This window comes from Panthera leo, chromosome C1 (genome assembly GCF_018350215.1).
Source record: "Panthera leo isolate Ple1 chromosome C1, P.leo_Ple1_pat1.1, whole genome shotgun sequence".
Lineage (NCBI taxonomy): Eukaryota > Metazoa > Chordata > Mammalia > Carnivora > Felidae > Panthera > Panthera leo.
The window spans coordinates 125,775,960-125,792,972 of NC_056686.1; the positions used below are offsets into that span (position 1 = coordinate 125,775,960).

Sequence of the window (17,013 nt, forward strand, 5' to 3'; positions counted from 1 at the left end):
GATAGTATATATGAGCACCATATCAGGACCTCACCCATGCTAGGTACTCAGTAAACTTAGTGCTTATGGTTGGTAATAGGTCACATTGCTCAAATCTCCGTAAATGGTGCTTATAGTTCATAGGTCAAATCATCCAAAATCTCTGTCCTGAGATAGAGTGGTATATAATAGTGAGTGAGCAAGGTGTTAAAACAGTATTAATTTTGCAGCTTTCAGTCAGATGCCCTTCTTAACTCACTCAAAAAATAAATACACAGAATGTGTGTTTAAATTTTTCAGGGCAATTGAAGGCATCATGCTAAGTGAAATAAGTCAGACAGAGAAAGACATTTATTACATGTTCTCTCTTATATGTAGAATCTAAAAAAACAAAAACAAGAACAAAAACAAAACTCACCAACCTCATAGTTAAAGGGAACAGATTGGTGGTTCCCAGAGATGGAGGTTGGGGGGGGGTGGGGTGGGCAACATGGATGAAGAGAGTCAAAAGGTACACTCGTGGTTATAAGTAAGTCCTAGGAATGTAATTAATGTATAGCATGGCAACTATAGTTAATAGTACTGTATTGCATATTTGAAAGTTACTCAGAGAGTAAATCTTAAAAATTCTATGACAAGAAAATGTTTTTTAACTGGTGACAGATGTTGACTAGATTTATGTTGATCGTTTTGCAGTGTATACAGTTATCAAGTTGTTATGTCATACACATGAAACTAAGATAATGTTATATGTCAATTATACTTCAACTGAAAAAAATAAATTAAGAACAAAGTTTTTCTGGTCAATACAGATACTATTTGTAAGTATAGGCCTGAAATATTTGTGCCTTTTCTTGTATAGGAATAAAATTATATTACCTTTATTATTGGCATTCTTAGAAACAAAACAAGTAGATAGCATCCGCATTCAGATTTGTAAACTAGGGCAGATCACACTGACTATATATACACATAATTAAGACAATTTATACAGTAAAATAATTAAACCAGAATATGAATAAGTGTACTTGAGGAGGAAGGGGAAGAGGGAAATATATGCAGCTGGTGGGAAGTCTGATAATAGCCCAGAAAGTTCCAGTTCCAACATTTTGCTCATTAATGAAGCAAACTGTTAAAGGGAGAGAAATCTTAAGTGCTATTAATTTGAGGAACATCAAGAAGAAGCTGTTAAAATAAGGAGGCTTAGAATCAGTGTTTTTTGGTTTTTTTTTTTTAATGTTTATTTGTTTTGAGAGAGAGGGACAGAGAGAGAGTGTGGGATGGGGAAGGGTAGAGAGAAAGGGAGAGAGAAAATCTCAAGTAGGCTCCATGCTGTCAGTGCAGAGCCCAACATGGGACTCGGTCTCACAACCCATGAGATCATGACCTGAGCCGAAATCAAGAGTTAGACTCTCAACCGATTGAGATACCCAGGAGCCTCAGAATCCGTGTTTCTGAGATGAACTGTGGTCTGAGAGAAGATGAATGGATTTTAGTTAAGTCATTATTGTTGTATGTATGTATATGTACATATGTATATATGTATGATGCAGTTTGAATTTGGTTGTGATTGAAGCTGTACCTAGTGGTAGAAGTTACAAGTAAACCATCAATTCATTTAATTTGGAGATACACATTTAAAACTATATTTTCGGAGGTCAGAAGATTTGAGCACTGATAGTTTATTTTGTTGGAGTTGTTTGTTGGCTTTAGTTAAAGCATCAAGTCATTAGTGTTCTCCTATATACTCTTTTTTAAAAGGTAATTAAACATAAATTTGCTAAGGAATTATGACTATACAACAAAGGAAATGTTATAAATATTTTTTATGCTTTGAGTTTATTATGCATTTATAAATAAATAAGGATGATATACGTCAGTATCTTATTATAAATTAAAAGTGCTTAAAGATACATGGGTTATAAGTGGGAACCTGGTTAATGGTTTTATAAGAACACTTAAGATGGCCAGAGGCCAGCAAAGGCTGGCCATAGGAGGTGGTAAGGAAGTGACAGGACTGTAAGTAGTTTTGAAGAAAAGTAGAGACAAGGGCAGACCAAGAAGAAGAGATAAAACATGGCTTTCTAGTAAGGCTGAGGAACTGTTTGAGTCATGACATAGAAGAAAGGAAAATATTATAAACATGGGAACAATACTTAGAAGCTGGCTTTTTAGAAATAAAAGACATTGAGAGAGAGACATCTTTATTATATTTTATTTTATTTTTTTAATGTTTATTCATTTTTTAGAGGAAAAACAGAGCGCGAGTCAGGGAAGGTCAGAGAGAGAGAGAGGGAGACACAGAAACCAAAGCAGGCTCCAGGCTCTGAGCTATCAGCAGAATCCAATGCAGGGCTCAAACTCATAAACCATGAGATCATGACCTGAGCTGAAGTCGGATGCTTAACCAACTGAGCCACCCAGGCCCCCATGAGAAGGACACCTTTTTCACCCCAAATCTTAGAGATAGCCCTAGATATAAATCTTTAAGCAATTGCATAACTATATGGACTAGCAAGACGTGTTATGTAATACGATTTTTTTAAATCATGTTACAAAATTTTGCCTTAGAATGAACATACTAATTTTTTCATTATGAAATGTTTTTGTAGATGTTATTCCACAGTCTATGCAAGATTTGTTGTGTATGAATAATGACTTTCCTCCGAGAGCACATTGCCTGGTAAGATGGTAAGTATACATTTTACTCAGGTAACTTTTAGTATGTGTGTTGGGAGACCCCAAGACCTCCCCCAGGTTCAGTGATTTGTCAGGAGGATGAATAGAACTCAGCCCGAGGTTACACTTACTATGATTTATTATGCTAACAATATCAATCTAGAGAAAAGGTGCCCGAGGCAAAGTTGGAGGAAGTGTTTGAATCCTTTCCTAATGGAGTTACTCAGGATATACTTAAATTCCCTTAACAATAAGTTGTAACAACACATATGAAACATCTACCAATGAAGGTTGTTAGCGGCTCAGCTTTCAGGGTTTGTATTTGGGGGCTGGCACCTTCTGACCGGTACATAACAAAATTTCAGATTCCCAGAAGAAAAGCTGGTGTTCAACATAAACCACATTGTGTAGTTTAAGCACAGTAACTCTTATTGAAGAGTTTTTTGAGAACCTTCTCCAAATCCAAATTCCTAGGTGCCTGCCAAAGGTCAGCCTTGCAAGCAGGCCATTCTAAGGATAGTAGTCACAGGCCTGCTGTTTATTCTTTTCTGCAGTTTGTTTCATTATCTAGGGTAGAGCCTAACTATAATTCTGATGACTAGCATGAAACATTTACTTACTGTAGAAAACTTAATGTGTATTGTTGGAAATTAAATTGAAATAAAATGTTGATCTCAGTTACATGATAACATCATAACTCATCATATCTAAATTATAAATGTGATGGATTAATATAAGAGGTACATCACACTTAAAAGGTCTTTATCTCATTTTGGTAGGGGTGGTATTGAAGCATACCACTACCAAAATGTCTCAAGTATGAGTGTATGGTCAAGAAAGGACACCTAGGTAAAATACATTTATATACTGGTTTTATGTTTGTCTGTTGGTATGAGTTGGTCTCTTGATTTTTTATTGAAGAATTTCAATAAAGGGGAAAATGATAATTTCTTTGCTTCTTTTTTTCTTCATTTCAGTGTGATTACTATAGCAAGTAGACTATGTAGCTTGCTTAAAAAAAAAAAGAAAACTAATTGCAAATGCAAATAAACTGTATATTGTTTCATAAATATGCCTGTCATTTTAGTGTGAACTTTTAAAAACTGAATTTAAACAAGTATAAGAGGAATTTAATAAATTGCCATTTAATGTAATCAATCCAGATTCTCTTCGGATCTTTTAAAATGTGAATATATACATTTAAAATGGCAAAAGACCGGAAGGCAGCATGGTGTCATAGAACATGATTTTGCATGTACTCACTCATTCACCTCATTTACCATTAATTGAACACCTACTGTTTGGGCAGACAGTGAATGAGACATACTTATGTTGAATTTCTAGCTCAAGTACTTATTTTCAGTTTTGGGCAATTTTTCTGAGTTGGTTTCTATGTTCATAAAGACAGAGTAATAAATAATATGTACCTTTAAGAATAATTGTGATGATTTAGCAAGATAGTGGTACATAATGTGTTTATCAAAATTTGAATGCTGTTATAAAATCTCTGTTCAACCTTTTTTTTTTTTTTTTTTTGCTTCTAGATAGACATGTATTTTGAGGGAGCAGTGTATAACCCATACACTTTGACAACTGGTCCCCCCCAATTCATGTCCATTCCATAGGCAAAATATATTCATTCTGATCAACTGTTTAATATTTATTTCCCAAAATTGTGTTTGACACATATTTTTTAGTTTAAAAATAATTATTGAATGAGTGAGTGAAACCTTTCTATGTATTAATGCAGTACATGTTAGTGATCTATTTCTTTTTATATATTAATGAAAATCTCTTGTTAGCTTTTTTAACCTTTACATTTACTTTAAAAAATTTTTAGTTAAAATTAGTATATAGTTAAATTAACCTTTTTTTGATGAATAGTTCATTGAACTTCAACACATATGTATAGGGTTTTGTTTGTTTTAAATGTGTATTTATTTATTTTGAGAGAGATAGGGACAGCACAAGCAGGGAAGGGGCAGAGAGACAGAGAGACAGGGCAGTGTCAGCACAGAGCCTGACATGGGGCTTGATCTCGTGAACTATGAGATCATGACCTGAGCCCAAACTAAGTTAGATGCTTACCCAACCCAGTCACACACATGTTCCTATGTATAGGTTTCTTAAAACTACCACCACAATCAGAATGTAGAACAGTTCTGTAACTTCCCAAAAAGCTCTTCTTGTCCATTATAATTTCCTGCAATCACTGATATATTTTTAGTTTTGATAGTTTTTTCCTTTTAAGAATGTCATAGAGATGGAATTATGTAGTAACTATTTGAGACTAGTTTCTTTTACTCAACATAATGCTTTTGAGATCCTTTGAAGTAATTCTGTATCAATAGTTTGTTCCTTTTTATTGCTGAGCAGTATTCTGTTGTCTGGATATATACTGGTTTGTTTATTCATTCACTCCTTGAATGACATTAGGGTTGTTTTTAGGTTTGGGCATTTATATTTATTATTTTTAAAGTTTATTTTTGAGAGAGAGAGAGAGAGAGAGAGAGAGAAAGAGTTTGTGAGCAGGGGAGGGGCAGAGAGAGAGGGAGAGAGAGAATCCCAAGCAAGCTTCCTGCTGTCAGCACAGATCCCAGTGTGGGGCCCGATCTCACGAACTGTGAGATCATGACCTGAGCTGAAATCAAGAGTCAGATGTTTGACTGAGCCACCCAGGCACCTCTAGGTTTAGGCATTTATGAATAGAGCTGTTATAAATATTTGTGAACAGATTTTTGTATAAAAGTACATTTTTAGTTCACTGGGATAAATGCCTAGGATGAGATTGCTAGTCATATGGTAGGTGCATATTTTTAACTTTATAAGAAGTGGCCAAAATATACTATTGGGACTGCATCAAAATAAAAAGCTTCTGCACTGTGAAGGAAACAGCCAACAAAACTAAAAGGAAACACTCAGAATGGGAGATGATATTTGCAAATGACATATTTGATAAAGATTAGTATAAAAAATATATAAAAAGCTGGTACAACTCAACACCCAAAAAATAAATATCCTAATTAAAAAATGTGCAGACATGAACAGACATTTCTCCAAAGACACCCAGGTAACCAACAGACACATGAAAAGATACTCATCATCAAGGAAATGTAAATCAAAACTACAATGAGAATATCATCTCATGCCTGTCCGAATGTCTAAAGTCAAAATCACGAGAAACAGTAAGTGTTGGTGAGGATATGGAGAAATAAGGAATCCTCTTGCACTTTTGGTGGGGACGTAAACTGGTTCAGCCACTGTGGAGTACAGTAGGGGGTTCCTCAAAAGGTTAAAAATAGAACTACCCTACAATCCAGTAATCACACTATTGGGTATTTACCCCCTAAAAATAGAAACACTAATTCAAAGGGATGGATACATGCACCCTTATGTTTGTAACGGCATTATTTACAATAGCTAAGATATGAAAGCAGCCCAAGTGTCCATTGATAGAAGAACAGATAAAGAAGATATGGTGTGTGTGGTGCACACACACAGACACTGGTATTATTCAACCATAAAAAAGAATGAAACCTTGCCATTTGCAACAACATAGATGGAGAGAGAGAGGATATAATGCTAAATGAAATAAGACAAATACCATATGATTTCACTCATGGAATTTAAGAAACAAAACAAATGAGCAAAGGGGAAAAAAAACGAAAACAGATGCTTGATTATAGAGAACAAACCAATGGTTACCAGAGGTGGGTGGGAGGATGGATGAAATAGGTGATGGAGATTCAGGAGTGCTTTTGTCATGATGAGCACTGGGTGACGTATGGAATTGTTGAATCACTATACACTTGAAACTAGTATAACATTGTATGTTAACTATACTATAATTAAAATAAAAACTTAATTAAAAAAAAGGAAAAACAGAAATGGCCAAACTGATTTCCCGAGGGACTGAACAATTCTGCATTCCCACCAGCAATGTATGAGAGTTTTAGTTGCTCTACATCTTCATCAACACTCAATGTCAGTATTTTTTATTTTAGATGTATTCTAATAGATGTATTGTCCTATCAGTTTATCAGTATTTTACTTTATGGGTCATGTTTCATGCTGTGTTTAAGAACTCTTTGCCCCAGGGTACAGAGGTTTCTGCTACTTAAAAAACAAAACAAAAACAAAAACAAAGAAAACTTCAAAACAATTTTGATTTTTTTTCAATTTACAGAAAGTTGCAAAGATAGTACAGACTGATCTGCTATACCTTCAACCAGTTTCCCTTACTGTTAATAGCTTATATCACCATGATACGTGTGTCAGAACTGAGAAACTAACATTGCTCCCTTGTTATTTAACTAGTTTTTCCACTGAAGTTGTTTTAGGATCCAGGCATTTAGTCATCATGTCTCTGTAGTTTGTTTAGTCTCCGGTCTTTGAAAACATCTGTATTTCCTTAATTTTTATCTTCTTTACAGATTTAAGGAGTTTGGGTCAGGTATTTTGTTAAATGTCCTTCAGTTTGGGTGTGTCTCTTTTTGTTATGGTTATACTTGGGTTGTGGGATTTTGGAAAGAATACCACAGAGGTGAATTGCCATTTTCATCACATCGTATCAGAAGGACATGTTATCAATATGACTTAATCGCTAGTGATGTTAACTTTACCATGTGGCTAATCCTGTGTTTTATTCTAAAACTTTTACAGTTTGTATGTATATCTGTTATCGATTTCAAGTTAATTTTTGTGTAAGGTATGAGGTTTAGGTCAGGGTTCCTTTTTTGCAAATGAATGTTCATTTGTTCCAGTATCATTTGTTGAAAAGAGCTTCCTTTCTCTATTGACTGACTTTTGCACCTTTGTCAAATACCATTTGGCCGTATTTATGTGGGTATATGTCTGGATGCTCTTGGTTTCTCTAGTTTTATTGTTATAAGTCTTGAAATTAGTGTGACTTTACAACTTTATTCCTCCTTTGCAAAGTTGTTTTGGCTTTTCTAGCTCCTTTGCTTTTCCATTTACGTTTTAGAATTGGTTTATCTATATCTACAAAAAGTTCTGCTGGAATTTTTATTGTAATTGCCTTAAATCTTTAGACAGTTTAGGGAAAGCTGATATCTCTGCTATGCTGACTCTTTCATTTGATGAACATAGTCTCTCCAGTTATTTAGGTCTTCTTTGATTTCTTTCATCGGTGTCTTACTGTTTTCAGCATATAGATCCTGTATGTTTTGTTAGATTTTTTCCCCCAAGTTTTTATTTAAATTCCATTTAATTAACATATGTTGTAACAGTAGTTTCAGGAGTAGAATTTAATGATTAATCAGTAACATACAACATCCAGTACTCATCACAGGTGCTCTCCTTAATACCCATCATCCATCTAGCCCACCTCCCCTCCAGCAGTTATCTATGGTTAAGAGTCTAGTTTATGGTTTGCCTCTTTTTTTCCCCTTATGTTCATCTGTTTTGTTTCTTAAATTCTACATATGAGTAAAATCACATGGTATTTGTCTTTCCCTGACTTACTTCGCTTAGCATTATACACTCTAGCTCCATCCAAGTCTTTGCAAGTGGTAAGATTTCATTCTTAATGATGGCTGAGTAATATTCGTGTGTGTGTGTGTATGTGTGTGTGTGTGTGTGTATCTATATATATCTATATCTCCCACATCTTCTTTATCCATTCATCAGTTGATGGAAATTTGGGTTCTTTCCATAATTTAGCTTTTGTTGATAATGCTGCTATAAACATTGAGGTGCATGTGTCTCTTCAAATCAGTATTTTTGTATCCTTTGGGTAAACACCTGGTAGTTCAATTGATGGATTGTAGGGTAGGTTCTATTTTTAACTTTTTGAGGAGCCGCCATATTGTTTTTCAGAGTGGCTGTACTAGTTCACATTCCCACCAGCGGTGTGAGAAGGTCCTCCTTTTTCCACATCCTCACCAACATCTGTTGTTTTCTTTGTTGTTAATTTTAGTCATTTAGACATGTGTGAGGTGATGCCTCATTGTAATTTTTCATTAGTATTTCCCTGATATGAGTGATGTTGAGAATATTTTCACATGTCTATTAGCCGTCTGTATGTCTTCTTTGGCAAATTGTCTACTCATGTCTTCTGCCCATTTCTTTCTTTTTTTTAAATTTTATTTAAATCCAAGTTAGTTAACATATAATAATGATTTCAGGAATAGAATTTACTGATTTATCACTTACATATAATACCCAGTGCACATCCCAACACCCAGTGCTCATTAATGTGGAAGTGCCCTCCTTAATGTCCATCACCCATTTAGCCCATCCCCCCACCCAACACCCCACCAGCAACCTTCAGTTCTCTGTATTTAAGAGTCTCTTATGGTTTGTGTCTCTCTCTGTTTTTATCGTATTTTTGCTTCCCTTCCCCTATGTTTATGTTTTGTTTCTTAAATTCCACATATGAGTGAAATCATGATGTTTGTCTTTCTCTGACTGGCTTACTTTGCTTAGCATAATACATTCTAGTTCCATCCATGTTGCAAATGGTAAGATTTCATTCTTTAAAAAATTTTTTTTTTAACTTTTATTCATTTTTGAGAGAGGGAAGGGAGACAGAGCATGACTGGGGGAGGGTCAGAGAGCGAGAGGGAGACATAAAATCTGAAGCAGGCTCCAGGCTCTGAGCTGTCAGCACATAGCCTGATGTGGGGCTTGAACCTATGCACTGTGAGATCATGACCTGAGCTGAAGTCGTACAATTAACCGAATAAGCCATCCAGGCACCCCTAATTCTTTTAGACCACCGAGTAATATTCCATTGTGTATGTGTGTATGTATGTGTACATACATACATACATAACCACATCATCTTTATCCATTCATCAGTTGATGGACATTTGGGCTCCTTTCATAATTTGGCTATTGTCAGTGGTGCTACTGTAAACATTGGACTGCATGTACCCCTTCGAATCAGCACTCCTGTATCCTTTGGATAAATACCTGGTAGTACAATTGCTGGGTCAGAGGGTAGTTCTATTTTTTATTTTTTGAGGAGCCTCCATACTGTTCTCCAGAGTGGCTGCACCAGTTTGCATTCCTACCAGCAGTGCCAAAGGGGTTCCTCTTTCTCTGCATCCTTGCCAACCTCTGTTGTCTGAGTTGTTCGTTTTAGCCATTCTGACAGGTATGAGGTGGTATCTCATTGTGGTTTTGATTTGTATTTCTCTGATGATGAGTGATGTTGAGCATTTTGTCATATGTCTGTTAGCTATCTGGATGTCCTCTTTGGAAAAGTGTCTTTTCATGTCTTTTGCCCATTTATTCACTGGGTTATTTGTTTTTTGGGTGTTGGGTTTGATAAGTTCTTTATAGATTTTGGATACTAACCCTTTATTGGGTATGTCATTGGCAAATACCTTCTTCCAGTTCAAAGGTTGCCTTTTAGTTTTGTTGATTGTTTCCTTTGCTATGAAGAAGCTTTTATCTTGATGAAGTCCCAGTAGTTCATTTTTGCTTTTGTTTCCCTTTCTTCAGGAGACGTATCTAAGTAAAGTTGCCACGGCTGATGTCAGAGAGGTTGCTGCCTGTGTTCTCTAGGATTTTGATGTTCTTCTATCTCACATTTAGGTCTTTCATCCCTTTTGGAATAATTTTTGGGTATAGTATAAGTAAGTGGTCCAGTTTCATTCTTTTGCATGTTGTTGTCCAGTTTTCCCAACACCGTTTGTTGAAGAGACTTTTTTCCGCTGAATATTCTTTCCTGCTTTGTCGAAGATTTGTTGACATATAGTTTTGGGAAATCCAAATCCATTTCTGGATTTTCTATTCCATTCTTTGATCTATGTATCTGTTTTTTTGCCAGTACCATACTGTCTTGATCACTACAGCTTGGTCATGTAACTTGAAGTTTGGAATTGTGAAGCTTCCAGCTTTGCTTTTCTTTCTCAAGATTGCTTTGGCCATTTAGGGTCTTTTGTGGTTCTGGACAAATTTTAGGATTGTTTTAGTGCTGTGAAAAATGTTGGTGTTTTGGTAGGGATTGCATTAAATGTGTAGATTGCTTTGGATAGCAAAGACATTTCAAGAGTATTTGTTCTTCTAATCCATTAGCATGGAATGTTTTACCATTTCTTTGTGTCATTTTCAGTTTCTTCCATAAGTGTTGTATGGCTTTCAGAGTACACATCTTTACCTCTTTGGTTAGGTTTATTCCTAGGTATCTTCCGGTTTTTGGTGCAGTTGTATATGGGATCAATTCTGTGATGTCTCTTACTGCTGCTTCATTATTAGTGTTTAGAAATGCAACAGATTTCTGTACGTTGATTTTGTATCCTGCAACTTTACTAAATTCGTGTATCAGTTCTAGCAATTTTTGGTGGGAGTCTTTGGGGTTTTCTACAGAGTATCATGTCACCTGCAAATAATGAAAGATTGACTTCTTCCTTGCCAATTTGGATGCTTTTGATTTCTTTGTGTTACCTGACTGTTGAGACTAGGACTTCCAGTAATTTATTAACTAACAATGGTGAGAATAGGCATCCCTGTCTTGTACTTGACCGTAGAGGAAAAAATTCTCCAGTTTTCCCCATTGAGGATTATATTAGCTGTGGGTTTTTTGTATATGGCCCTTATGATGTTGAAGTGTGTTCCCTTTATCCTTAACTTTGTTGACGGTTTTTATTAAGAATGAATGCTGTACTTTAACAAATGGCTTTTTCTGCATCTGTTGAGAGGATTTATGGTTCTTATCCTTTTTTTTTTATTAATGTGGTATAGCATGTTGATTGATTTGTGAATATCGAACTACCTTTGCAGCCCAGGAAGAAATCCCACTTGATCATGGTGAATGATTTTTTAATGTACTGTTGGACTCAATTTGCTAATATTTTGTTTAGAATTTTTGCATCCATGTTCATCAGGGATATTGGCCTGTAATTCTCTTTTTTAGTGGGGTCTTTGTCTGGTTTTGGAATCAAGGTAATGTTGGCCTCAGAATGAGATGGAAAGTTTTTCTTCCATTTCTATTGTTGGAACAGTTTGAGAATAGGTACTAACTCTTCTTTAAATGTTTGGTAGAATTCCTTCGGAAGCCATCTGGCCCTGGAGTTTTCTTTGTTGGGAGATTTTTGATTACTAATTCAATTTCTCTGCTGGTTATGAGTCTGTTCAGGTTTTCTATTTCTTCCTATTTCAGTTTTGGGAGGTTATATATTTCTAGGAATTTATCCGTTTCTTGAAAATTGCCCTGTTCATTGACATATAATTTTTCATAATATTTTCTAATAATTGTTTATATTTCTGTAGTGTTGGTTGTGATCTCTTCTTTCTTATTTGTGATTTTATTTATTGGGGTCCTTTCTCTTTGTTTTTGATAAATATGACTCGGGGTTTTTATCAATTTTATTAATTCAGAGAACCAGCTCCTGGTTTCTTTGATCTGTTGTACGGTTTTTGATTTCTTTTGTTTGATTTGTTTTGTTTCTATGACATTTATTTCTGCTCTATTCTTTATTATTTTCTTTATTCTGCTGGCTTTAGGCTTTATTTGTTTTTCTTTTTCTAGCTCCTTTAGGAGTAAGGTTAGGTTGCATATTTGAGATCTTGCTTGTTTCTTGAAGTAGACCTGTATTGCTGTATACTTTCCTCTTATTACTGCTTTTGCTGTGTCTCAAAGGTTTTGGATCATTGTGTTTTCATTATTGTATGTTTCCATGTTTGTTTGTTTTTTATTCTTTGATTTCCTGGTTAACCCATTCTTTCTTTAGTAGGACATTCTTTAACCTCCATGTATTTGTGGTCTTTCCAAATATTTTCTTGTGGTTGATTTCAAGTTTCACAGTGCTGTAGTTGGAAAACATGCATGGCATAATCTCAGTCTTTTTGTACTGGTTGAGGCCTGATTTGTGACCTGGTGTGTGATCTGTTCTGGAGAATGTCCCTTGTGCACTCAAAAAGAATGTGTAGTCTGTTGCTTTAGGATGAAATTTTTGAATATGTCTGTTAAGTCCATCTGGCCCCGTGTGTCATTCAAAGCCATTGTTTCCTTGTTGATCTTCTGCTTAGATGATCTGTCCACTGATGTAAGTGAGGTGTTAAAGTTCCCTACTCTTATTTTATTATTATCAATGAGTTCCTTTATGTTTGTTATTTATTGTTTTATATATTTGGGTGCTATCAGGTTGGGGACATAAACATTTTCAATTGTTAGATCCTGTTGGGTAGACCCCTTTATTATGATATTGTGCCTTTCTTCATCCCTTGCTGTAGTCTTTGGTTTAAAATCTAGTTTGTCTGGGGCGCCTGGGTGACTCAGTCGGTTAAGCATCTGACTTCAGCTGAGGTCATGATCTCACAGTTTGTGGGTTCGAGCCCCGTGTTGGGCTCTGTGCTGACAGCTCAGAGCCTGGAACCTGCTTCGGATTCTGTGTCTCCCTTTCTCTCTGCCCCTCCCCTATTCATGCTCTGTCTCACTTGGTCTCTCCAAAATAAACATTAAAAAAACTTAAAATTTTTAAAAATAAATCTAGTTTGTCTGATATAAGTATGGCTACTCCAGCTTTCTTTTGATGTCCATTAACATGATAAATGGTTCTCCATCCCCTCACTTTCAATCTGCAGGTGTCTTTAGGTCTATAATGAGTATCTTGTAAGCAGCACAAAGATGGGTCTTGTTTTTTAATCCATTCTGACACCTTATGTCTTTTGATTGGAGCATTTAGTCCATTTATATTGAGTGATTGTTGATAGATAGGAATTTAGTGCCATTTTATTGTTTTTTGTTTTATTGTTGTTTCTGGAGATTTTATGTGTTCTTTTCTAATCTTTGGTGCTTTTGGTCTGTCTTTCCCACTCAAAGAGTTCCCTTTATGTAAAAAAAATTTTTTTTAATGTTCACTTTTGAGAGAGAGAGAGAGAGAGAGAGAGAGCGAGCGCAGCACATGAGTGCATGTGTGAGCAGGAGAGAGGCAGAGAGAGAGAGAAGGAGGCACAGAATCCGAAGCAGGCTCCAGGCTCTGAGCTCTCAGCACAGAGCCCAAAGTGTAGCTCGAACTCACTAACAGCGAGATCATCACCAGAGCCAAAGTTGGACGCTTAACTCCCTGAGCCACCCAGGCACCCCCAAAGAGTTCCCTTGCGGGGCTGATTTAGTGGTCATGAACTCCTTTAGTTTATGTTTATCTCGGAAACTCTCTATCTCTCTTTCTGTTCTGAATGGCTGCCTTGCTGGATAGTTTTCTTGGCTGCATATTTTTCTCATTCAGCACATGGGTAACTCGCCTGCCAAGTTTCTGTGGAGAGATCTGTTGCTAACCTTATTTTTAAAAACTTTCCTTGTAAGTTAGGAACTTCTTTTGTCTTGCTGCTTTTAGGACTTTTTTCTTTATCTCTGGTTTTGCAGATTTATGCTATGTCTTGATGTTGGCCTGCTTTTATTGATGTTGATGGGAGTTCTCAGTGCCTCCTGGATTTGTATGCTGGTATTTTTCTTTTCTTCTTTTCAGCTTCATTATTTTCCATAATTTTATCTTCTTTTCTTCTTTTCAGCTTCATCATTTTCCATAATTTTATCTTCTATATCACTTATGCCTTCCTCTGCTTCTTCCATCGTGTGGTCCTTATATCTAGTTGGTTTTGAATCTCAATTATTGCACTTTTCATTTCAGCCTGACTAGTTTTTAGGTCTTTTATCTCTGAGGTAAGGGACTCTGGTGTCTTCTATGTTTTGTCAAGCCCCGCTAGTATCTTTACGTTGTTTTAAATCCTGGATCAGGCATATTACTTGTATCTGTTTTGATTAGATCCCTGGCCATGATCCCTGTGTCCATATTCTGTGTGTTAGGTCTCTGTCTTCTTCTGTGTGTTAGGAAAGCTTGTTATGTTTCTTGCTCCAGAGTGTAATGGCTCTATGAAGAGGTCTTATACTGTCCAGGGCCTGGTATTTCAGGGAAGTGTCTCTGGTGTATGCTGTGTGCACTGTGCTGCAGTGTTTTGGCTGCTCTTTCCCTAGGTCAGTCCTCTGCAGAGTTTCTCCTTGCATGCAGTAGGGAGTGCTTGGACTTTGGCTAGAGTATGGCAAGGTTTAACTAGGCATGTTCTGTTGTGCTTGTTAAAAGAGACCTGATGCTTTTCCCACTAGAGCTGAAGTTTTACAGAACTCTGTAGTCAGTAGACATACAGGAGGTTTGTGCTGGTCTTCTGGGGGCAGGGGTCACTGCTCTGGTTCTCAGGAACACTTGCCCAAGAAAAGCAGCACCTGTAGAGTGCAGGGGAGTGGGTCTTGATGTAAATAGTTTAGGTGCTGCCACTGTTGGTACTGTCTGCTTACTGAGGTTAGTTTATGCTGAGGTCCAGGAATGAGAAATGGCGCCAGCCCTCTCCCTTATCCCTGAGAGCGGAGTTCGTGCTCACTGCTATTCAGGAAGCCCTCCCAGATGGCAAGCAATCTCCCCTTGTGTGTCCCAAGCTTCCCTCAACGTCGCTACCTTCGCCCTGTGTCTGAGCCATCTTCTTGCTTGGCAGGGTGGTGCATACATGTTTTTCCTAGCCATGCCAGCTGAGTTTTAAAACTCCAGATTTTAGGGAATTGCTGTGGCAAGGACCTGTGCTGGTTCTCTGGAGAGGGTTTTGCCATGCTGGGACTGATGCAAGTTTGTCCCAGAGGGGCAGTTCAACAAAAGCACAAGGCTGTGGAGTTTGGAGTAAAGTTCAGCAAAGAGCTGCTGTCCAGATTAGCCACCCTCAGCCAGTGTCTCTGTACCTATGCTGAGGGGTAGGGGAGCATAATGGCACCTGCTGGCTCTTCTGTCTCTGGAGGGGCAATGCCACCTCTCCCAGATGTACTCTATAAAGAGGGAAACATCTCTCCCAGTGCTTCCCAAGGGAACCTTAGATCGTGCCATCTGCTCCCGGGCTCTCTGCCCTCCTTCTCCATAGGAGCAGAGGGGTAGGGGAGTGTAATGGTATCTGCTGGCTCTTTTGTCTCTGGAGAGGCAATGCTACCTCTTCCAGATGTGCTCCAAGAAAGGGGAGCCATCTCTCCCACTGCTTCCCAGGGGATCCTCAGATTGCGCCATCTGTTCCTGGGCTCTCTGCCCTCCTTCTCCACAGGAGCACTGCAGCACCCTCAGGGCTCAGTACCAGCCATGGCATAGACTTCTAAAACTCTAGTCTTTGAGCTCCACTGGTTATAAAAACTCATGGTAATCAGCCCCTCTCCTTTTCCCAGTCAGTGGCTTTGAGGAAGTGTTTTCCTTGTGTGATCCCCTGTGTGTACCCCTCCCTCCCTCCCTCCCTCCCTCCCTCCCTCCCTCTCTCTCTCTCTCTCCCTCCCTCCGTCCCTCCCTCCCTCCCTCCCTCTCTCTCTGTCTCTCACCTGTCCTGCCTCTCTCTGTGACCAGGGCTCCCTCCCCCTCCATAGTGCTGTTCTCCCCCAAAACATGTCTCTGCTCCTCCTAACTTTGATGATGTTGCCTCTTGTCTCTCTCTGGTTGTGCATTTTGTTCTGTCCTCAGATTGATTGTACAGAATGATTTGATATTTATCTGTGTTCAAGGGAAGAGGCAAGCATAGGGTCCTCCTACTACTCTGCCATCTTAGCTCCTTCTCTTTGTTTTATCAGATTTATACATAATTATTGCTTTCTTTTTTCTTAGGCGCTATCGTTACGGTATTTTAAAATTTTTTCTTTCCAGCTCTTTGTTGCTAGTATATAGGAATATGATTTTTGTGCATTCATTTTGTATTCCATGACTATGAAATCCAATTATTAGTTGTAGGAGGAGTTTTGTAGTGTCTTTTTGGTTTTCCAGGTAAATAGTCACATCTGTGAAACAGGTATAGTTCTATTTCTTTCTTTACAATCCCTTTTGTTTCTTGCCTTTTTATTTATGATTCACCTTTTTATTTTTTTAGTGCAAAAGGTGATTTTATTAAAGCATGGGGACAGGACCCATGGGCAGAAAGAGCTGCCTGTGTCTTGCTTTTTTAAACTGGCTAAGACTTCCACTAAAATACTGAATAGGAGTGGTGAGAGTGGACATTTTTGCCTTGTTCCTGATCTCAGAGGGAAAACATTTAGTCCTTGACCATTAAGTGTACTGCTAGCTGTAGATTTTTCATGGATGCTCTTTATCAGGTTGAGAAAATTCTGTTTCTAGTTTGCTGAGTTTTTGTCATGAATGGATGTTGAATTTTGTCAAATGCTTTTTCTGCTTAAATTGATACGATCATTTGTTTCTTTAGATTTTTAATATGGTGTTTCTTTACATTGATTTTTGGATATCTAACTATATGTTCCCAAGATAAACCACACTTTTTTGTGGTATAATTTGTATTTGTGCTTATATGTATTGCCGGATTTGATATGCTGTTATTTTGTTGAGGACTTTAATGACTGTATTAATGAGGAATATTGGTTTG

General features: G+C 37.3%; 1 protein-coding gene across 4 annotated transcripts in view; it reads left to right on the forward strand.

The window, feature by feature from the left end:
* Nucleotides 1-17,013, forward strand: part of RAB3GAP1 (RAB3 GTPase activating protein catalytic subunit 1) — a 111,472-nt gene that overhangs the window by 23,775 nt on the left and 70,684 nt on the right. For all 4 annotated transcript variants that reach the window (XM_042948540.1, XM_042948543.1, XM_042948541.1 and 1 more), the window contains one exon: nucleotides 2,592-2,670. In XM_042948540.1, coding sequence (XP_042804474.1) covers nucleotides 2,592-2,670 — 79 coding nt within the window. The remainder of the gene's footprint in view (nucleotides 1-2,591; nucleotides 2,671-17,013) is intronic.